The 24,714-nt window shown below is 36.5% G+C and overlaps 2 protein-coding genes across 4 annotated transcripts in view; one reads left to right on the forward strand and one right to left on the reverse strand.

Annotated features, from left to right (window-relative positions):
• LOC134531191 (mitochondrial import receptor subunit TOM70) overlaps positions 1 to 11,424 on the reverse strand; it is a 118,955-nt gene extending 107,531 nt beyond the window's left edge. The window contains exons 1-3 of the mRNA XM_063366833.1: positions 11,352 to 11,424; positions 8,796 to 9,078; positions 1,276 to 1,449 (exon numbers count right to left, since the gene is read on the reverse strand). Coding sequence (XP_063222903.1) covers positions 1,276 to 1,449; positions 8,796 to 9,050 — 429 coding nt within the window. The 5' untranslated portion in view covers positions 9,051 to 9,078; positions 11,352 to 11,424. The remainder of the gene's footprint in view (positions 1 to 1,275; positions 1,450 to 8,795; positions 9,079 to 11,351) is intronic.
• LOC134531190 (TBC1 domain family member 23) overlaps positions 8,935 to 24,714 on the forward strand; it is a 205,305-nt gene continuing 189,525 nt past the window's right edge. For 2 of the 3 annotated variants that reach the window (XR_010074961.1, XM_063366831.1), the window contains exon 1: positions 9,104 to 9,247. Coding sequence is in view for 2 of the 3 variants with exons in the window: in XM_063366831.1 (XP_063222901.1) it covers positions 9,219 to 9,247 (29 nt within the window). In the remaining variant the exon portion in view is untranslated. Of the gene's footprint in view, positions 9,248 to 24,714 lie in introns of all 3 variants that reach the window. The other variant, XM_063366832.1, reaches the window with a different exon arrangement.

A 24,714-nucleotide genomic window follows, 5' to 3' on the forward strand; every position in this document is an offset into this window, starting at 1 on the left:
ACTTTGCCAATTCCCAGAGTTCTCACAGTTTTCCAGATTCTCCCTGTCTGTCAGTCTGTCTTTGGCTATGGACAAAATGAATGGGCGGGGAAACAGGAATACTTTGAGAAAACCCACCAGCTTACTGCAATGCTTAACTGGTTACCCACTTTAAGCCACTGCTGGTGATGTGGAAGCACTGAAATACACAAATATGTGGCTCCCAACTTCACCATAGGTAGCTGTGTAAAATGGTGCTCAGATCCAGACAACCTAGAAAACAAAATTATAAATGTCTGGTTCACAATTACTATCAGTGCTAGAATTGAACTTGCTAACAAACTAGTGCTATGACATGTTTAACCATGGCAGTCATTATTTCAAACATAAATCTGTTATGAAAATATACGAATGCAAGTTGAGATTTCCTGAATAAAGTAGACTCCCCTCAAGTCTGTCTGTGTGTGTGTATATATATATAGACACACTCGTCGTATTTATATGCCTCCTCGCAGGCACGCATAGACCTGGCCTCCCACAATGCATGCGTGCATGTGCATGGCCCCCCCCCCCCCCCCCCAGCACACACATGCCCCCATGCAACCACACACAAACAAACACACGCAAACACACACACAAACTCTCTCTCCACAGTATGCCAACAATGCAGCTCACAGTATGACTGTGCTGTGATACAGCCAAGAGTTACACATTAGCACGCTGAATGTAGATCATATTGATAAGGCTTGCCGCAGGAACCCAATTCAGTAGTAAAAAAACACAGATGAACTCATAGTACATTGCGACAATGATGAGTCCAAGAAGCACCTTTAAACTTAGAATTGAATAGCATATTGTCGCGGGGTTAATATTTTTGGTATAGTTCTTTTAAAATTTTTTCTTCTCTCTTTTTCAATTTTACCTCGGTATCTGTCGTACGCAGGTTGGGTTACTTGAGCGTAAGAATGTGGGTCTCTGCTGTGCTGTAAAGAATGCATGGTTGCACGATGTTTGCCCTGGTCTAGCGCGTGACCCTGTTGCAGCAGGGCCCGCTGATGACGCGGTTACGTTGCGAGCCTTGGCAATCTGGTGCAGACAATGTTTGTTTTCCCGTTGTTCACGTGATTGTTTTGAGGACGCGGAGTTTTGCTCATAAGGGATCGTTAGGATGCCTCGTGGTCGGTAGTCTATCTATATGCCCAATACAATAAAAAAAATTATTACACTAACAATATGTATGGTTTAAAACTAGTACAACCAAATTTCCCAAAGCACATCCACTTAGATCTTACTTACCATCTGTTCGTATGCTGCAGCCCTGTTCTGGTAGAATGTTGCCAAATCTTGCTTCTTGTCTGTGGGACACACCTCAATGGCCATGTTGTAGCATTCTATAGCTTCTGCGTACTTGCCGGCCTTGAACAGCTTGTTGCCAGCATCCTTGTGGGCTAGGGCCTTCTTCAGGGGATTCTGCACGCCAAGAGAAACTACAGCTACTTAAAACACATGATTGATCACTTCTTAACAGCAACCAAATAAAAACCCTTTGCTGTTCTTGAACCTAAAAGGGCATTTTTAGTGTTGGAAACACACATCATAAAAAAAGTACAGCAAAATCTTTGTGTGAAGGGTATGAATAGATGACCAGTTGCGGCAACACCACACCGGTGTTTAATATGAAGATGTCTTTGTTCCACTGGGCTCTGCACCTATTGAATTGTGCAAGTATGACAAATGGACACAAAGATAAGGTCAACCAGCGTGGTCCTCTTGCAACTATATAAGGCCTATGGTCACAATGGCGATAGCCTTCAAATTGCTAGCAAGCCCATCACACATGATACATGCCAGTAACTAAATTGATAAAATAACACCATTTTAGAGATAGGGAAATAATTGTCAAGACTTTGAATGTTAAGTAGCATGGAGACTTACTGTATTTGTTTATATTAAAGATTTAGATTTAGATTAAAGATTTGGGACTTATATGTACCTAAATTTAACATTTTTAAAAAAATTAATAAATGCTTAAACTAAACAAGACATTAATCTTTTAAAAACCTTAATGAAGAGAATTAAAAATATTGTTAAATTACTTAAATTTTTACTATCCTGCCATTCAAGTAGATTTAGGTAAAGATAGGGATTTTTCCCTTATTAAAAAAACTTGTTTCAAAAACTTATCTTTACTGTAAGAGAACTAATAAATAAAATTTAGGGTACTTTATCACATATCTAACTCATTAAATTTTTGGATAATAAAATAAAAACTGGTATTTTTAGTACAATGAGTCTGAATGTACTAATCCATAAATACAGTAAAATTAAATTAAATTCAAGAATACGCTTGCAATTGGGCTTTCGCATGGTGGCAAGAAGTTCTCCCCATACTTTAATCTCCCCTTTCCTGAAGCTTTGTTGTAGGTCCTTCCACCTGTCACAACCAATATCTCCCCTCTGGCCATTCCACCCCTGCCACATTCTTATCAGTGTTAATAAATAGTAATTTCCAGCAATTCCAAAAACAATTATGAAAATTTACATAGTAATATTTTTTTCCTCTCTCTATGAATTATGAAATTTTGTGTGCTATATAATTGTTTATTTTAATTTGGTTTGTTTTGACTACTTGACAATTGAATACATGTTTTAAATCTCTCATTTTAAAGTAGTGACAAAAAGTAATTTATAACTATGGGTTTATTTAAAGAAAACATTTAGAAACAAAGCATAAATTTTGATTTTCTAATGTTTGATGTGAGAACTGAAGTTTGGTCGTTGAAGTGAATAAACAAGAAAACCTTCTAGAAAAAGAAGTCTGTACCTATTGAACCATCCTAAAATCAAGAAGTTTCTTGGGTGTTGTAGATAGTTATATTAAAGGATGTGTAATTGATTCTAAAATATTATTCCAAACTAGACTGAAATGTCCACGGTCGACAGTAATGAAGATTATTAGTTATATTAGACTGATTTTAGGTAATTTTCAGAAGAAAGTAGTCTAAATATTTAATGGAAAAGTTCTACACGATAACCACAATATTTGCCAATGTTGGAAATTACCAACTACGACAGAAGATAACAACAAATCTACTGTCAATTTGGAATAAACACGGCAAGCCAGTTCAACTTTGCTGCACAGTTCTGAACAGGCAGAGATTTCAAGCCAATGGGTTCACCAGTTCCGAGCTGTCCAGGACCTGGTAGGAAGAAAGGAGGAATGTGGGTTGGTGTAATCGTCCCTACCATCCGCCCAGCCCAGCTGCATGCAACGTGGGACCACTACCTCGTCCTAACCTGGGATTCCAGGATCAAGCAGATGACCCCAACTCGTAACGTGGAGTGCCGTCAAGTGGAGAGCTGCTTCATATGACGTAGGCAAGGAAAGATCACTTAAGACTGAGACTGAGTGAGATACTATAATCTTCCTGAAATTTACTGTCTATTTAACAGTGAGTATTTTGTATCACTGTCCGAAACTCAAACCAAAATGAATTTTAAAGACTTATATTCCAGCAATTGTAATTTTGTTAAAATTTTGTTCAACACTAATACTTTGATTAAAACTGTTGCCTGTACACACATTCAATGATTTAACTTTATGATCTTTGAGTTTATTACATAATTGATTTACTCACTTGTTAAGTTTTATTTAATCATAAACTTGGATTACATTAATCCCAGAGGTCTTGCTTTTAAAGAACTGAGTTCAAGCCTGAGTACTTTATTTTATATATATATATATATATATATATATATATATATATATATATATATATATATATACACTAGCTGCCCGACCCGGCTTTGCACGGCTATACTAATGGAAAAAAATTAAGCCACATCTCCCATTTACAGTAATGGTAAATAAAAAAAATTCAGTGAAAATTTCTTAGAATGCTGTATAATGTACCGGAGAGAAAATGAATAGCACCGATGGTTTCCCGACTCGTGCACGCAACGTACAACTGATGTACCCGTACTTCGCTACGGCAGTCTACAGGCAGATCACTCATGCGCCGCTCATTATACATGCCCCTCCTTGTGGGTACGCCACTGCCGCGCGATGCCCGTTGCCATGGAGACGCAGAAGGCATGAACAATGCAAAATCCTGTTCTCATGCAGACAAAGTACCCACTGTTGCCTGGTTTTAACTACCCATGGGATCTAATTTTAGGAAAATGTCATCCTGCGTAACATAAGTAACATTACTGTGAAGTTTCAAGTCTGTAAAATATATATACTTGGAAAAAAAAGGGCAATAAAAAAACAAATTAAACACAGAGAGAGGAAAAAAAAACAATAGCTTAGGTTTGCGATTTAAAGTGATAAAAAGTATTTAAATTCTAATTGAACTCTTATGAGGGTACTGATTGCTTCGTTGTTAATATCACACGGGTGTTTTTTACTTGTATGGGAAAAATAAGAATGATAAGGCATCTAGTGTGTGGCAACAATGTTAATAGGCAATAGGAAATAAACTTCTAGCGCATGCAGCATTGTCAACACACACTTCGTACGTGTACTGCATGTTGTATCTAACACCATCCAACGCATTTGATTCTAAATTGGACTTTTAGTAAGGATCTCTAATGTTATTGATAATATAATATAGCCTACAGCCTTCCTCGATAAATGTACTATCCAATACTGAAATAATTTTTCAAATCGGACCAGTGGTTCCTGAGATTAGCGCGTTCAAACAAACAAACAAACAAACAAACAAACAAACAAACAAAATCTTCAGCTTTAAAATACGTATGTGTGTGTGTGTGTGTATATATGGTAGGGATTTCAATTTTATACTCATCATTATTTTGGATATGACATATTGAAGGATTATCTGATTTAGTTGAACCAAAATGTATTTTGTTCACATTTTATATTGGTGAATTATGCTTACCATTGATGTAAGGTAAGTTGTTTCCATAATATTATCAAGAAAGTGTTAATAATTCAAGTCAGTTTTGATTTATATGAAATAATTTTTAATTTTGTCATTTTATGGCACCCATTTTGAGCTTACTTAAACTTGGTGTGTCAATTCCCAGAATTAAGTAGTTAGTTGCTTTTTAATTAGTATCTTAGGAGAACACACTATAATTTTACCCACTTTTATAATTGAAACATTTACATTTAAAACATTAAGTTGTTTCATTACAATTGTTGTCATACATGACGTGAAACATTCAAAATTTAACACTACACCAGGAATGAGTGCTTCCCTCTTTCCTTTTGTCTCCACTTCCTTTGGATCTTCCACTCACAATCTCTCCTCCCACTATACCCAGGTTCCTTCAACCCCTCCCCTTTTCCAGTCAGTCTACCTTCCACCTCCCCTGCTCTAGGTAACGTTCTGTATCACGTATAAACGTTGATCCTGATTGCATGATCCTGTAGTACATTATGTTTGTTGATTTAATTTAATATGTCGAAAGATCCTAGCAAAACAAAAACCCAAAATCACAAGACAAACCAATTATGATCGGTCTCGTGGAAATTTTTTCATCATCACAAGTCTGTTATGTCTAGAATCTTCCAATGCAATAAATTAAAACAGCACGTATCATATCCACATGATCAATGTATGCATACTGGATCATGCCTGCAGGATCAAGGGATCAACTTGGATAAATGACACCGAACTTTTACCCACCCAATATAGCTTAAAAGGAAATACAAAAAATATTGAATATAAAAAAGTGCAATGCTATTTAAATACATTTGCAATGAGCTGCTCTACGGATGTACACAGTACGTACCCAGTTGTAATACTGTACACATATCACATGCTTAGCTCATCACAAACAAGCATCCACAGGAATGAATCTGAACACAAACAGCTTGATCCGGGCTGGATTACAGACAGCGCTGAACCAAAGAGCCCCGATTAAAGAGTGCCCACCACAAAAAAAAACTATATAGCATGAAGATTCAAAAATATATATATGTATGGGCTTGCAGATTTCAATAATATCTATCACCAACCAAACATAGCACTTAGGCCTACAACTGAATTGTCTTTATAAAAAAAAAGCCTATCTATCCTCCTTGGTAGGTAACGGTCCAATTCATTGTTTCATGTTGCAAATAAACTTATGATACGAAACTTGGAAACAAAATTTAAAATACACTTCTTTAAAATAATGCCAAGTGTGATAAATATACACAAATTGTGTTTCCAACAACACATCTTGATGCGAATCACAGACTTACCGCACCCGTCGTTAGAATTCGCTGCCGCAGCAGCTACGTTGACTATCAAATCATTCGATTTCCAGAGCGAAAAGTTAAAACTATATAATGAAACAGCTCCAATAAAGGTGAAAAGACTTGAAAAAAATACTAATTCCTGGCTTTGGACCTGATTTTCAAAACGGAATTTTATTAATATACATACTGCCCATCTTGTTAAAATTCATTAAACAGTTAATACTATAAGGTTTCCCTTTGGCTTTGTTAACTTTGGTTTACGCCATCCACTAGATGGCAGCACTGTGGTTACGTATTTCCGTTCCATGCGACTTCAGTTCCATTCACAAAATTACCCCTACCAAATGCCGTATACCAAGAGCTACAATGTTACACATAAAAAAAAGTAAGGCGTGAAGGCTATACCCGGAAAATATCCTTTGGCACTGTGGTTATATTTGTGTACATTTACATCAACCATGAAATATTTGCAATGGTGTGATTGTCTATTAGAATACTTCTACAGAACTGTGCTAATGAAAATGGTATCCATTTTAAATAGTACTTTGATGAGTGTAAGAAGGATTTACAATATATGAAAACTTAATAATGTTATTATCTTTGAAAGATTTGTGCAATGGGAGTGCATGACTTGATGTACATATGCTTTTGGACATACACCATTGCTAAGCACACGTATGTCTGTAGAAGAAAACTACCTACACAAAAAAAAGACAAAAACACAAATTAACCAAAAAATTGCTGTTGTCAACAGGATATAAACACCACATAATATTCCATAACAGGAATATGGTCAACAAACAAAGAAAAAAAATAAAAAAAATACTGACAGAACGAAAAAACCACCACAAATGATGACAGCACAAAAATATTGAACCCAAAAAAATTCAGCACAACAGTTGAAATGAGACAAAAAACAGGACAAAATGAAAAGACGAAACAAAACACAATAGTTTTCTAAAACAGAAACAAGCAATGTTTTGGGAACTGCTATCTGCTCCCGTCCTCAGGCAGAGACGCACATGGTACGAAAACACAGGTGCGACTAATAATGTTCATAAAATCTATTAGGGCATTATAAAATTTATACTTATAATAAGTATTTAATTTTCCCCCACAATAAATTAAATAGTTTTAAGTATTTAATTTTCCCCCACAATAAATTAAATAGTTTTGGCATTAGAGAGTCTGTTGTGATTAATGCCTCAATTAGAAACAATGTTTTAAAGTTGGTTGCCAACTTTTTTTATTCTGGTTCAACATTTAGTTTCTGGCAAATATCAAGTTTTACACTTAATGAAAAAAAAAAGAAGTGTATACTCTAAATTACTGATACTGAAGTTTATTATTACTTAAAAGTTTTAATGTAAGTTTATAGGAAAATTATCATATTGCTTAAATATGCCTACATAATAGTTTCTATCTTATTAGCAAATTCAATACAAAGAAATCTCTCCACAGTTCAAGCATGTTCTTATTTTCCAAAGTTAATTTTGACGTACTAAATTAAAACAGCAAGTATCATGTACGTACATACTAGAGGATCAAAATGTAAAGTCTGATCATGTTATCAGGATCCAGGGATAAATATGGATACGTGATACGGAACACTGACCAATTTGTTATTTGTATTAAAAAAAAGAAGTAGAACGGAGTAGGTCGGTGGTGGTTATTTATATTAAAATTAAATATACCAAAAAATAATTATAAGTAAACAACATAGGTATGTGAATAATAGTTTCTTGCCCAAAACCCCCACACTCCTTCCCTTGTCACGAAAAAAGTAGGTGTGGTAATGATGTATGTGACACATTCTTGGTGATGTCATGAATATTGGTATGGTACTGCAATCCAGAATAGTCCTGAAAATATATTGGTTGGTGTGTATGCCAGTTGGTATTTCTAAGAGTATGTTTGTTTCCCAACCTATTATTAAGTAGTATAACTAGAAATTAAAATATTTTCACATAGGCTATAAACTCAAAATTTTCAAACCGTGCCCCTTAAGGTTGCTCGTCTCATGGTGTAGTTACTGGTGTGACACTAAATAACATTTCAAGTACCTAGTGACTCTTTGAAAATGACTATTGTGTATGGGTATGCTGAGGTGAGAGGGTTGCAGGAGGATTTAAATTAAACAGGCTGGAAGAGCGGGTGGAGAGGAACGGAATGAGGATAAATGTGGAAAAAAAGTCAGGTTCAAAAGGAAAGGGAATGTTCTTAAGAGGGACTACAGCTGTAGAGGAGTTGTTATAGGTGATGCCTCAAGCTATAAAAACCTAGGGGTAGTAATGTAAGGAAATCTGGGGTGGGGGAATAATTTGAGAAGGTAGTCAAGAAAAGCAATAACTATAATAGGCCTACAACCTGAATCATATTTCTGATGTTTGGGACACAGAGTGTGGACTCTGTGCAATCCACTGGAAAACGTTAGAAATGACAATTGTTAAATACAAAAAAACTAGACCAGATGTATAATTTTCACTGTGACCATACATAATATGACTTGTAGAAAACTAGAGGCGAGGTTATGTTAGAAACACTACAGTGACAATGTCTTTAAGAACTAGTTTCAACTTTCTAAAATCCATACTAAACATACCTGTTCTTCGGTCATTCCAGCCGTGAATTCACTTGCATCAGCTTCCCCAATTTTCCGGGGGACATCTAACGCTGACCTGGTTCGCCCATCTGATGACGGCGATTTCTTTCCCAGGCCAATTTCTGTTCCAAAATGCCTCCAGCACCAGTAGCCAACTCCGGCAGCTACGGGGACACCCAAGATCGCGGCTACGGACCATTTTGACCACGAAATTCCGCCGTCGCCGGCTTCAACGATTCTGCTTGCAGTCGTCATGACAGCCGCACAGCTACCGACGTGCCATCTATACAAATTACAAAGAAGAAACCACTGACGGAAACAGTTGACAATCGCTATTAGACGTGCCAGTCGAGAACGAGATCTCGGGTCTGCAGATTATGATTTGAAAGACAGTTTGTGGTTATTTGTTACCATCATGATAAAATGGCAATAGACGGAGATGATAATACGTGGTAAGTAGTAAACTGTATTAGACCACAGTCCCATTTGCAGATTTTGATAGCCTTTATTCTTGTAAGTTGTTCCTAGCAGTTTTTTGTTGCTCAACTCAACTGTGAAGGATCCATTTAAGATAACCCCACTAATTAAATTAATTTATTATGTCACAGCAGACACTAAATATTTAGTCAATATACGTAACACTTAACCAAGGCAACGAAACTTTATAAAAATTATATGGTTGTTACACATTTGTAGCAAAGGACATGCCAAAACATATGTTCAATGAAAGCTAAAGCTAGCCTATTTGGTGAAGTTTATGATAATAATTTTGCATATTAGTCTCTAATCTTGATAACAATAAGTGAGCAAAGTTAAGTTCCATAATTTTCATTATCGATTTTATTTTAAAGTTACATTAGTCTTTTGCAGTTACAAAATATAGGTTAAGTGTTCTCAAAATTGTTCTATGGGTCCATTGAAAGCTATTTTATATCAGAGCAATCAAATTCCATGATTGTGCTAGTTTTTTAGTTTCAAGTAAACGATAAAAAATTGTATTTTTTGTCTAGCTACCCATTCTAGGCCTAGTAGGTAAACATACTTAATTTGTTCTTCAAATGAACAATTCTTTAATATATACTTTCACCTTTTGCATATTTTTTTACTACACATCTAATTGACATGCGACTAATGACTTGTATAAAGTTGTCAGTCATGTGAAACCATAAAATTGGATGCATTTCATTCTTCTGAATTGTGTGTATACTTAGGCTACCTGTGTGTGTGTATATATATATATATATATATATATATATATATATATATATATATATATATGTATAATAAATTCACAGTGATGCCAACTCCTACAAAATGTTCCCCCTAGGACCAACTTCAAATACCCCTAAATGTCGATCAAAAACCCCTAAAGTTTTTGTTGTACACTTGGTTTGAGAGGTAATTTCAAATATGAATTAAAAATACGTTGAAGTAGTAAAAAATAGCTGTTGTATTTATGTGAGTACATTTTACATATTTAAGTATATATGTTAATCAATGATTGATATATGTTAATCAAATTAAACGAGACAGAATTAAAATAAAAAACGAATTGCTTCAATGTCTCCTTTTTTTCCTTCTAACACAATATTATTAAATGTCATTGGGATAAGCTTCTAATATTTCGTCGAAGGCATCGGCCTGGATATCGCGCTGCGTTTTGCTATTGCTGTTATTTTTGAAATCGTACATACTTGCGTTTGACGAAGTACGGCATTAGTTTAAACATATTTTCAAGGCAACCGATGATAATTGAGCAAAAAGTGTGTTTGTAGAGAAAAAAATTCTTGAATAAAGTACCCCCTAAAAAATCCCCCTAAATTAATGTACCCCCTAAAAAAACCCTGGACATCTTGTTTCCCCCTAAATTTGGGGGGAAAACCCCCAAGTTGGCATCACTGTAAATTCATTACATAAACATATCTTATAGTTGCCTCCAAATCCAAAATAACTTTTAAGATTGTAAGTATGGCTTCATAAACTCAATGCTAAATATGTGGGCTAGGCTATATAATTGGCAGACAGTGTGTGCATTTAGTCAGTCTTTATGCCTATGTAAAACATTTCAAAAATGTTTTGTTCTACCACAAATGCTCTTGCAGAGCGAGGAGGCGCAGTGGAAACACACTCGCCACATCCCAGAAAATGATGTAGATTTTGACCCTGGTCCAACTATTTTGATCTCAGTTTTACACATTTTCCAGAAATATCTCATAAACAATGCCTGCCCAATTTTCTAGTATTATTGCTGTATGTGGATGTCAATAATCTCACTGTGGAAGACAAATTCAGCTAAAACTAATCAAAACAAATTAAAAATATTTACTGTGGTAACCAACAAGAAACATTTTTGGCTGTGTTTTATATATAATAACTTTTTTAGTTTTAATGTGACTAATTATGTGTTATTTTTGATTTAAATGTGTTTATTGTTAGTAATTTACCCATCATAGTTTGTATCCTATGGTATGTAAAACATAGGCTGATGTAATTAACATTAAGTATAACATTTTATTGTTTATGATAGTGAGTATTACATCTCCTAAACAGTATTACCTTGTTAGTTATGTCCTTGCTTTATCTTGCCTGTTGTAGCATGCGGTGCACTCTTGCAATATGAGCCTCTGGTCAGATGAATAGAAGTAGTTGTCTGTTTAACGTGTGCCCTCTCTTAGTTAACCAACATTCTCTAACTTAATTACCACCACAGGATCCTCACCCACACCATCCACTGCAGATGCTGGAGTTGTGGCCACTCAAAGGCTATAAGTTAGACTGTCTATGCTCTCGAAATAGTTATAGAAATGTGTTTGTGTGTGTGTGTGTGTGTGTGTGTATATATATGTATATATGTATATATGTATATACAGTGGCGTAGCCAGTATTTGTGTATGGGGGGTGTTAAGAAGCATGCCCCCTCCCCCCCCCGTATTAAAGCGGGGGTTCCGGGGGTCCTCCCCCGGAAAAATTTGGATTTTAAGGTGTAAAATAGTGCTATTTTAGCAGTTTTCGGTACTTAAATTTAAATATTGTAATGGTAAAAATTTTATTAATTTTAATATGAAATTTGTTTGAGTGATAATAAGAATAAGAAATTAATTAAAGATTTGGTGCTGGGGGGGGGGGGGGCTGAACCCCTAAAACCCCCCCTGGCTACGCCCCTGTGTGTGTGTGTGTGTGTGTGTGTGTGTGTGTGTATATATATATATATATATATATATATATATATATATATATATATATATAGAGAGAGAGAGAGAGAGAGAGGCAATATTTTTTTGTCAAATGTAACACTACCAATTGCTATTTATTTACAGTTTTGTGAATACAGTTGATAGCTGTGTGTCACTTGGGAATATAAACCTATCTTCCATATTCATATATAACTTTAAAGTAATTTTTAGAACATTACATTTGTAAATACTGATAGATATAATATGGTAGGGCTTAATATTGCTGAGGTCTATACTTTTTCTTTCCAGATATTTAGCAATACCTACCTACAGTGTTGTGTGTATAGGTATTTATAAAGTTAAAAAGTGTCAATTTTTGAAATAATGTGTTTATTTTACAAATATGAAGTACCTATTTTAAAATATCAATGTGTATATATGGGTAATACTGTATGCCTAGGCAAGTAATTATACAATAAGTTATGTATGCCTTTAAACAGACAGAATAACTCAAAAGATGGAATTTTTTTTAAATGAGTAGAGCCGAGGTAATTTTTATTTTATCAAGTCAAAAGACAATTTTCGTAAGCAATCTAATGTCATGGCTCAGCTTGAATTTTCTTATGCGGTGAATTTTAAATTTAATAAATCCTTTTGTATGATCGACTAGAAGGGTAGGACCTCAAAAAGCTAGTTTTCCTATTGTCAAGTACTTAAACCTAAGTTTATATGTTTAGGAAAATGTGTAATTTAGGAACTCTTTTGAGGAAAAATTATCAGTAATTGGTATTTATGTATTTTTAATCACCACTTACTTTCTAGAAAAAAATTTGGCTTTAAAAGGTTGATCATTCCGCAACTGTGCAAGTTTCAGTTCTGACTATTCTAAGGAACTCTTTTGTAGTAGGGGCTATGAATCCTAGGGAAATTGTTAGGTAAAAATCATTAAATAAATATATATAAATAAAAGTAATTACCTAAACTTAAATAGCTAAAAAACTTCTTTAAAATGAAATAATTTTAGATTTAAAAAATATCCTAGAATAAGGTAGCGTAGGAATAGAATTGCAGAGCTAAAGCTGCTGCAAATATGTGGGAATGGTCTTTGCTTAAGCTCCAGTAAACAAAGTGGTGCTGATATACTTATTTATCTTCACTTAAGTAACTATCATTACTTTTAATGACCTAAAACAAACCTTTGTATGGATAAACATAGACGAAAAGTAACTATCATAGTTACCTGGCAAGTTTCTTTGCAAAAACTCTGAGAGAGTCTCTATGTGTGTAATATACACATTAACACTGCTTGCAATGAAAACCACACGTCTCTTGTAACTACAGTCAAGCTCGGACTGGCTGAGCAGCCTAGGGCTGGTGCGCCTTGGCGTACCTGCAGACAGGGCCAGCCTCCCTCCAAGTCACAAAGTTGTAGTGCTAAAGAAAAATAAAATAGACCTACATATATTAATTTTTTAAATACTTATATTGAGGAGATTTTATTCTCTTGAAATAAATTTTGGCAATTCAGAGAAGAGGTGAAAACGAAACAACAATTTTTAATGTCATCACATCTTTTCTGTTAGCATAAAATAATGGAAAAAAAGGCAGTTTGGGTTCACTTTACAAAATATTTTTTCAAGAAAGGAAATATGGAAGATTTTGCCATGAGTCTGCCGGATTTTTGTGGAGTGGTTCTGTTTCCCACACTTCATTAGTAAAGTTTTGTGACATTTTTTCATCTCTTATCTGTCTGATGACCTTTAATTTGACTAGAAACTAAAACATAATTTATTGAAATAAAAAATGATCATAAAGTTTTTGAATCACAAATCTGGGTACCTATATTTATTCACATAGGAACTATCTATCTATGCCTATACCACAAAAAGTAAAATAATAATGACATGTAATACAAAAGTTTGAATGAGAACAGCGTTGAAAATAGTACAGTGACACATTAATTAACCACAAATAGTTGTCATATGCAACTTAAAACCAATGCTAGGAAAACAGTTCCAATTGCAAAACAAAACCCTTTGTAGTTGATCTGCCCATAAACAGGCTAAGTACATGGTGTTTTGTTCTCCCAACTGCAGTTTTATGTAGGATCACTTTGTGAATCTTCTGATTCTGTAATGTCTTCTGTATCTATATCACTTGCTTCTTGTTCCTCTTTTTTCTTTTCTACTGAATTTTTCTTCAATTGTAAGGGTGCTTCTTATTACCACTAGTCTATGCACTTTTTCTGCTGTGATGGAACAGTATTGTACCTTGATAATAAATACCTTGATTCACCCTTCAGTTTGACAGATGCTGCTATCTACGTAACAGAACTGTCCTAAGACTATGTTTACTCAGTAGAGTGAAAGCAAGGGGAAGAGTGGTTTTCCATGTATTATTGTTTTTGAGAAAATAGAAATACAATTTTTTAGTCTCCAAACCATGACCAGTTTCTTCGCGTGCCAATGATGATGGTGGTAAAGTCATCAGGCACGCTGCTTTGGGATAAGGGCTGTGTGGTGTATAATCGTTGCCACCAAATTGTTTCGAACGCGAAAGACCAGACTGCGATGCCAGGTTCGGAGCTGGCTGGCAGCCCTGCGTGTATCACGTGGCCGCCACTGATGTAAGACATGCCATGTGTGCCTGGCCGGATTACAAGGGTTGTCGCTACCCCCCTCCCCTTCTGCTCCCCATGCATAGTCCTGCCTCGGCGCCGTTAGTTATCGCTGAGCAGCCTTGGGAATTCCGCGGGCCGTCGCATGAGCTAACGACGCCCTTATCGACTGTTCGGGCGTCGGGTCGGCCCGGGATGACGCAGTTCGTCATCAGCCCCTCTTGTCCCTTCGAGGAGGACGCCCCTAGGTACTTCAGCCGCGATGCCGGCCTCCGCGACATTCTCAAGCAATGGGAAGTGCGACAGCGGCGAAGAGGGTGAGAGACCCCTCGTGAGAGTGGCGCGACGCTAAGTTTTTTTGGGCGCGATAGTTCTTGGTGCGACAGTTGGGTGGCGAGAGGGCCGCGTGTGCTGCGAAGAGTTTGGCGACAGAGTTCCGCGGTGAGTTCAGAGACAGGTTTTTGGTGACAGAGTTCCTTGGGGTGTGCAGCATGGGTTACGCTAGGTGTGTGGTCTGTAAGAACTTGACAGACACTGAGTGACTTGATAAACATTTTTAAGTGTCAGTGATATGTGTGTAGTGTAAATTTAGAAAACAATAACACTGTGTAACAAAACATAATTGGGCTATCCCTATACAAACCCAGTAGTCTTTCCCCACCATTATTAAATTGTAACAATAGGCTGACCTTTTTGTGCAGTTTTCCATATTGTTTCCCTGGTCCATAACCCTGGATATGTCCTGTAATCAGCAGGATTTGATAAAACAGATGTAGCATCCAATCCAAGATGCCTTGATGATTTAGTTATAAAATCAAATGCCATAACTCTCATCACTTAACCCAACGCCTTTGTACTAGTGTCAAGCATGTTAGCAGCACAGAGTCTGGGCTACTTGATAAATTCTTTGTGTCCGTAAGAATCCTGTGACTGGCTTATCTGAGTTTGGTTATGGGAGATAATAGAACAGATGATCATACTTCTTTTTCTATGCTAGATAATAGGTATAGTACAGTAAAGCTTTAACAGATTCAGACTGTGTTAATGGCACCAAACTGGCTTCAGCAATGACAAACTTGTTGATATCTATTTCCAGAATTGTTCATTATCTAGGTCTGCAAAACATTACTAGCTTTTTCTATTTTGAGGTAATGAATGAATGAATGAATGATAGCTGTTTGTTGCAGAGCAGCTTTGCCGGTAAGCATGCCGGGAAACAAATTACCACTGCTCCCCACCTTGTTTTCACTGGAAGTTTCAGTGTCTGGTAATGTGTCCCATTAAGTTACTCTTGTTTCTTTTGAAAAAATAAAATACATGAATCACAATGTGTTGTTTTTTAATAGACAACTTAGACTTCTTTTCCCGTAAAGGGTCTTCATTTTATGGAGCTCCACTATGCCCTTCAACAGAAAGTTAAGACACTGGAATGGTCTGTTACTAGCAAAATAAATGTTTCATTTCTTATTTCTTAAAGCACCTTCACAATTTTACTGCTAATGAACTCACCAGTTTCCCATTCCACTACAGGCTGAATGCTCTTCCAAGGCCTAGCGCACACAGAGCAACTGCTTTGCAACCACAGTTGCAAACCAGTTTGGCGCGCAACCTTTTGGTGACCTCTGCAATGTATTGGAGTGGGGAGACGCACACTGCGCGACCGGTTTGTGACGATCTCAAACCAGTCTGAAACCAGTCGCTTCCAATCGTGGGCCCGCGGTTGCAGTTGCGTTGCAGACTTCAGTCACACGTGATCACGGGGTGTTGTGTTGTTGTTTTGTTGGTTTTTTGACGGCCGCATATTGTTAAATTAATATGGGTGACCAAGAAATGAACATTAAGCTAGTTGGAGAAGTGGAGAAACATGAAGCACTGTACAATTACAAACTCCCAGACTATTCACGGAAAGATGTAACGGAGAAAGCATGGAAAGAAGTGGCAGCTGAAGTAAATATGCCAGGTAAGAAAAGGTTTTATTTTGTATTTTTCAGCGAAATATTGTTACTTAGATTCAATTTGAGTACAAATCGGTGCAAGGCACAATAATTTTTGAACGGGTGAATGTTTTACGTTCAATTTTACAGTGACCCTTATAAATTAAATTAGTAACCTAATAACTTTACTAAAGTGATAATCATACCATCAGTTTATAAATAACCACATTTTTCGTTAATTTCTTTGTATCCATCACAAATCTATTGTATAGTTTTTTGTAATTTTAGCTTAAGTCAGGGTAGTTACACTGCTGCTTTCCACTGCCACGGTAAACTTGCAAAAAGGAAATGATTGGCCAGATAATTTCTCAGAGCAATCGCTGATGATCCATTGTTTACCACCAAGTCTCTTGTTTCAATACCGGTCGGACGTTGAGCTAGATTTTCACGTTGAGATATGTCTTGAGGCCTGTACTCAGCTCCTTCCTGCTTTCGAACAAAGTTATGTAGGATGCAAGCTGATCTCACTATGCTATTTACTGTTGAAGAATCACGACATCGTATTGGCCCGTTTAAGACTGCAAACTTTTCTGTTGCCATTCCAAACACACATTCAATGGTTTTCCTTCCTCGGCTCAACCTGTAGTTAAATATTCGTTTAACATTGTCCAGTGTTTTACCTGAAAAAGGCCTCATAAGTTTCCGAGTCAGTGGGAAGGCTTCGTCTCCTACGAAATAGTATGGGAACGGTATGTTTTTTTCATCATACCGCAATGGTGATGGCAAGGGGATATTATCACCATGTGCCATCCAGAAGTTCATTGAGCTTGCTTTGAAAATGCCTCCATCACTGTTACGCCCAGCATAACCTGGCTCAATAATTGTAAAGAGCCCATCGGCATCACAACATGCCAAAAGTACAGTTGAGTGGAAGTGCTTGTAATTGAAGTTTTCAGATCCAGTAAGTGGAAACTTTTCAATTCTTATGTGCTTACCGTCCAGTGCTCCAATGCAATTTGGAAGGTTCCATAGCAGCTCAAAACGATCAGCAATGTGTTTCAACATATCTTGAGTAGGAACAGGCATGTAAATATCCCTCAGTACGTTCCAGATAGCTTCTGAGGTTTCCTTGATAATTTTTCTAACTGTACTCTCACCTCTTGCAAAATATAAGGACACTGCCACAAATGTTTCACCAGTTCCCAAATATCTGCAACAGAAAAAAACATATAGGTTAGGTGAAACCTATTAAAATTATGATAATTTAATAGGTTTTACATAAAGAAAATATCTAATTTTTCATAAGATTTTATCTTTTTTTGTTTCAGTGCAAGATTGCAAAGAGAAGTGGAGAAATCTACGAACCGTCTTAATGAGAAGAATGAAACCTTCCCCTAGTGGTTCTGGGGGGAAGAAAAAGGCATACTACTTAGAAAATGCCATGCAGTTTTGTCTGCCATTCATAAAAACAGTAACTCCCCCCTCTCCGGGAAACTTGCCTCCACAACCCAGCAATTCCCAGTCTACAGTTCCTGAAATTGAAGGTTCTGAAACCCAAATTGATGACCCCATTCAGTTGGAAATCGATCCTACAGACGAAGACCACTTTTCCCCAGAAATGTCTCCCTCAATTTTAAAGCATTCCCAACAGGCAGTGGAAATGCAATCCACAAGTTCAACATCAAGCAATAGGCCTACTCAAATCCCAAAGAGAAAAGCCAAAAGTGCTGCGACCATAGCTGACCAAACGGTAGCGGAGTACTTCAGGCAAAAAAGGGCAAAGCTACTATCAAAACCTGAGGCCGATGATACCAATCAGAAAATTGATCGACAGCAGGGGATCAAGATGTTCCTGCTCAGCTTGATTCCAGAATTAGAAGAATTGAGTGATTTACAAATCAAACGTTTCAAGCGACAGGTGTTGAGAGTGATTGATGACATAAGTTTCTCGGGACACCATCAACAGCAGCCACGGTCCTCATCAGGCCTCACCATCCTCACCTCACCGACGATGTCCGACTCAAGAGATTCACAAATAGACTTGACTCACATGTCGTCTGATGTAAATATCCAAACTGCAGATTTTTATAACGCTTTTTCACAAGGTCTTAATAGCTCAAACATGTAAATACTCAATATAAGTACTCAATGGTCATTTCTTATGTGGATATGTTTTATTCTTATGTAAATTTAAAATAACAATAAAGTTGACTTATTAAACTTACCTCAGAGTGATCAGTAATCTTTCCTGTGCTGGAATACATTCCCTCAGGTGTGTGTCCATCTTCTCCAAGGAAGGGCCAACCAGTCTTGTTAGTTCCAAAAACGTATCTTTTGTCATTCGGTAAAAAGATTTAAACTTCCTATCTGACTGAGACAACTCTCTAGCTGCTACAAATAGCCTAGAGTTCACATTATTTCTTAAATAAGGGTGGACCCAATGCTCTCTTTGTGTCCTTCGCCGCCTTCGGTAAAGATAGTAGTTAATGACATCCTCTTCGTCTGAGTCTGATGACATGATAAGCACAAATTGTCACTGCAATGCCTTAAAACACAGCGAACTAGGCCTACAAAATACTCCACTAATTACGCAACTGATTCACAACTGACCCGTTGACGTGTGCGGACAGAAGTTTTGTTTCAGTTACAAACTAGTTGCAGATGCAACTGGTTGCCGACTCTAGTTGCAGAACAGTTGCTCTGTGTGCGCTAGGCCTAAGAATACTGGAGAAGGTGTAATGATGATGTTTTCAACACCCTTGCCACAAATATTAGTCCAACCATCCTTCATCAAACCAAGACAAAGTGCATTTTTAATTTTTTATCTGTAGTACTTTTTACTCTTGCATATTCTGCATCCAACAGATTTATACTTAAAGCATTAGTGAAAGCATTTTATGTGAAGGCTGTAAACTTATCAGTGCTTTGTTCCAGTAAACACTGTCTAACAATGACAGTGGGATATCTGATGCATAAATAGCTCATGCTATGTTCTGATCTTTTTTTATTTCGTCTGGTATAATTCGGTCCAGAAACAAACATTTTTTTTATGTATAGCCCTTTTTTGGTAAGTTATTTTTACATATACATACTTGGCCTGTTCCAGTAATGTAAGAATCAACATGAGAGAGAGAGAGAGAGAGGTCTGAAGCAGGGTGGTTGTTAGAGTTCTCTCTTTAACCTGTTCATGGATAGTTTCTGATGATCAAGATAAATATTCTGATTCTGTTTTCGCAGACTTTGTTGTCTCATACCCTTTTTAGTATCCTGAAAAAAGAAAATAGTGTATTGCATTAACTTATTTATACAAATTAAATTACTATTTTTGAAAATATAGCCACTACACAATTATGATAGCAGTCACAGATATGATGAAATTATTGGAATGAGAGTCTGCTCATTGTGTTTGTGCCTCATCGTCACCATCAATGTTGCTCTCCTCAGCCAAAAACAGTTTTGTAATTTCTAAGGGACATTTATTTACAATGTGGCATTAGGAAATCAATATTTAATCCTACAGTGTGAAAATTTGTATGCTTTTTCCTCCACCATCAATTAACTTTAAAGGTTTCCAGATGTGCGACCGTTTTCGAACTATCTGTAATAATAAATACATGAGTTGAAATCTAATACTTTTACTTTTAATATACAACAGTGAACTACACTATATTAACAACTTACCTGTTAAGTAATTATTGCCAGCAAACTGCGAAGCAATTCTGGGTGTAAGTCACAACTCGTAAGGGTGATTCTACTCTGACAGTTTTGCCAACTGCAACTCCTCCCCCTGCTCTCAGGGAAGCACGGCAAACTCTCCACCCAGCTAGGAGCAAGGCAACCCTTAGCCACACCGACTGCATAATTCCACTAATCCTAGCTATCCGTAGTGAGCTCGCTGTTTGTGTAAAAAAAAACACTTAACAGAGCAAACACTAAACTGTAATGAAGTGTAAAGGAATAGGTTTACCAATATACTGTAAATAATACTCTCTAAAAGTAAATAAACTCATTTTATTCATCAAATTGCTGCTGTTAACCTCGATATACTGGTCAAATTATACTTTTGTAATGCCTTCAAACTAAGCAAATAAGCATTACATTCCTCCTGAGGCTTAATAGCATTAAAATTCACCCCAGGTACCTGGTATCATTACACTGGAACTGCAGCTGCATAATAGCAAAATAAATATAATTGACATTACCCAAATTACCTTAATTTTGTATATTTACAAACTGTTTACAAAACCAAAATTTAGAGTCCCAAAATATAAATATAAAGAAATCACAAAAGTTCGCTAACTCTTTTAACTTATTCCAGTTAGTCTTTAAAGCTCTGTCCCCGACAACAGGTGTGAGGCACTAAAATCTTCATCTTTTTCCTTAGTCCCTGCAGACCGTGTGCTGAGAATCATTTTCTTGCTGCGGTAGCAGATGCTGAAGCACTCCGGGTGGGTTACAATGCTCTGCTAATGTTTTGACCACAGTGCTTCAAATCTCTTGCACATTGTTTCGCCCCTACTGAGTGACACTAGTTCTTTCATAGTTTTCATGCCAAATTAAACTCAGGGCTAAATAAACTAAAAGTCCTCACGCCAGCTGCTCAAAAACACCTAAGCGCAGTCAGTTTTTAAAAATTACTTCCGTCGAGTGTACAGACACACAATACTTCACTGGGAGTTTACAGCAGTTGTGTTCTGCCATATCCACCTCAGTTGGCTAGGTGGACACAACAGGGAAGCTCCAGTACCTTAGGCTCAATGGCACTGCTTTGTATGTGTAGAGGTAAACAAGTAGAGAGAATATGCCGACTGGCTCATCACGTGGCTCTTACAACCAACAGAACATCACAAATATTTATTAAATTAACTTACGAAAGGAACTGATTTTATATGAAATAATACCTTCTTATATCGGTTCAGGCCATTTATTCTTATTTAAATAATTTAAATAATATCATGCACATACTTAACTTACAAAGATATGAGTGTTCAGTTTCACAAAACATTAAATTATTAAAACTGCAAGCTTGGGGCCCCGTACTATTACAACACCTTAAAAGACAATAAGCACATGGCTGGTTACACCAGTGGCAATTACAATAACAGAAAATATTTTTGAGGTTAATAACTAAAATGTACTTTATTCATTTAACCAAACGACGGAAAGTTCCTTTCACTTGATTATTTTTCCACGCGATAGAGCCGATGATGCCGAAACATGCTGGAAGTCGAAAGATAAATAAGTAAACTTTCCTTATTTAGTAGGCTGCATCCTGATGCCAATAGCGGAGGAGAAAAGGCTCATGCCGTCCCGTACTTGGTGGACTACATCAAGCATGGCCCGGATGTCTCACGCCACTCACAAGGACCGCTAAAAGAATTAACAAAAATCACCAAAATTAAGACATCGGCCAAAAATAAAAAAAGAACATGATTCCGGGGGAATAAAGAAAGAAAACTCACCCAAAAGGCGGTAAGCGGCAGTCAATTCACCGCATAATCCAGTGGATTAAAACAGAATTTGAATAATGATGATTACATGATGGCTGACCGATTAGGAAAAAGGAGGAAAATAGATCATATCTTTAAGAAGCTACACCATAGATATTGACATAAGACGTCAAACTTGGTGAGCAAAAATTAAAACAATACAGGTTTAGTTCCAAAGTTATCACTAATACATCTCAAGTAAATGAAAAAGATTAAGGTAATTAAATATTAGTGTTTAAAACAAATACTTATTTTTTATAAAGTCCTTTAAATTGTTTTTCCTTTTGTTGTATGAATATCTTGAAGCACTTCACTTTAGATTATAAATAGGTTTCACATTTCTCACAATTTACATTTAGATATGATTAAAATACAAAAATTTACATAACAAAGTAATTATTTTCAAAATTCACAAAATTGAGACTACATGATGTCCCGTTTGCAAAAAAAAAAAAAATAAAAAAAAAATCATGACAACAGGTTGAGTACATGCAACGTTACGGAGTGCAACGGCACAGTCGTGAAAGTTTTACAGCCTTTAATTATGGTTTCTCTCGCTATTTAAACTTCCGTATAGACAGTTTGTATTTGTCACAGTTCCAAAACTCTAAAAGCACAGAGCATGATACAAACAAACTTAACTCGGTGTAGCTCCTTAGTCCGCTTGTCAAACACACTGGCGTACTCCACCTTACGCACCTCACCAGCTTCGTGCAAACCCACGGTAAAGTTGGTTATTACTTAGGTTATTTCCTTACTTCAGCAAAAGTAAGTGCTGTTTACGAGTCCAAAAAGTGTATTTACCAAACTAGGGGGTCAGGGCGTGATGAAACAAACTCGCATTCTCACACTCGAAGCTGGGTTGCTTTGAACTGCGTGCTGGCCTGGGGATTAGGTCTCGGTGACAGTGACCGAACCCCGCGCCCGCTGCCAGCCGCCGTGCCCGTCAGTCACACTCTCGACTCCGCGCCAGTCCTCGCGGCGCTCGACTTCCCACTTAACTGTTGCGCAGCCATGCGGCGCTGACTCGCAACGTACCACCAGCACAGGGATGGCCAAAGTCGTAAATTGTGCACACAGTTACTTTTGCTAAAAGTTTGCTTAGCAAAATGTCATTAAAGTTACCCCTCTCACTGAATATAATACAGAGAATATAACAAGAAAAACAAAGGCATAAAGTTTTATTTAAAAGATAAATTATTTAAATGATGTGAGCACGCCTCACAACCCAGAAGGATGACCCTCACTTCACTAACAATTTCAGATTTCCTTATCTCTGCTTTTCACTCTTGGCTCTTGCATAAATTCTCCGCTTGGGAAAAGCAAGACAAATGGTTACAGTGGGATAGTGTTTTTTTCATATACAAGTAATTTTTGAAATTCTATATTAAAAATTGATGCTTCCGAGTTGTCTAGTTACAGTGCTTTAGAGTGTATGTATGTGTTCCTGATTACTAGTAAAACAGATACTAAAAAGTCACTAATATGATTCTTCAGTAGGTGACTCTCTCCCCTTATCATAATACTGCACAGTTCTTATATTTGCTTTCTTCCCACATTCATATGCTTTGTTCCAAAATAAACTTTCAAAAATAATCGGACATACCATTTCTCTGCTCTCCCCTTATTTCAAGTTGTCTTATTAAATCATCATGTGTTTAGTATAATGTTAGAATGAATTAAAAAACTTTTTTTTTTCCATTTTTCGGGAAATATTGTGGGAAAAAAACTTTTTCCCTTGTTTTTATTTCTTTCACCATTTTTTTCCCGGGAATTTTAGAATGCTAGACTAGTGATACACAATGTATTTTCACTTTTTATTTGTTTGTTATTATTTTCTTGTATCGTATTTATGTACAAAGACATGAATTGATGTCAAGTAAAAGACTACTCAAATAGACATCTCTTCAGAATGCCATTGCAAGTGACTTGATTAAAAACTTTCCCATTATAACTGGTGTATTCCAGTGATGTAAGAAAGTGTAAACAAGTTCTTCAATACATGGTGTAATATTAATTAAATAACTGGTACACCAGACTTGATAGCTTTGTAATGAAAGGGTTCAGTAAAAGTTTGAACTTGGGTATTGTTAAAATAATTTTATTTTTGAAGGGAATCTTTTATACAGCTAGCCGGGTAAGTTGAGGCAATGAATCATTAGAGTATAACGAAAAGTGCTACACTCAGGAGTAGGGTGCTCAATATGGAGAGGGGGAGGGGGAATATTCAGCACCCGACTCCTCACTCTTGGGAAAGTATTAGTGAAGCAACACTACAGTGCAGCATATATGGTTTAGTTGGAAATTACAGTTTTTTTATTTTATTATTTTGTTCTATTGTTCAAGTGAATTTACTGTTTAATGTTCATGTTTATTATCATCCATGTCATAAAAAAATGTAACAGGCACTTTTGACAAACTTTAAGATCACATCACGTACGTATGGTTAATTTATCTATACAACTGATGTTGACATGAAAAACACAAGTATTAACTGTTGTAAGTTTCAATAAATGATGTAGCCAACCTTTTGCTTTTAACTCAATCTCTATTTACTAGTATCGCACAGTACACACAGAGCCGACATGGCTGCAACGATAACAACATTCGTACACATACAAAAAACAAGATGGCACCTAAACAAAGGAAGTCAAATCAAAGTCTATGTAGCAAATACAAATAAAACATTATTACTTTCGTGACTTA

This window comes from Bacillus rossius, chromosome 3 (assembly GCF_032445375.1).
Source record: "Bacillus rossius redtenbacheri isolate Brsri chromosome 3, Brsri_v3, whole genome shotgun sequence".
NCBI classification, from domain to species: domain Eukaryota; kingdom Metazoa; phylum Arthropoda; class Insecta; order Phasmatodea; family Bacillidae; genus Bacillus; species Bacillus rossius.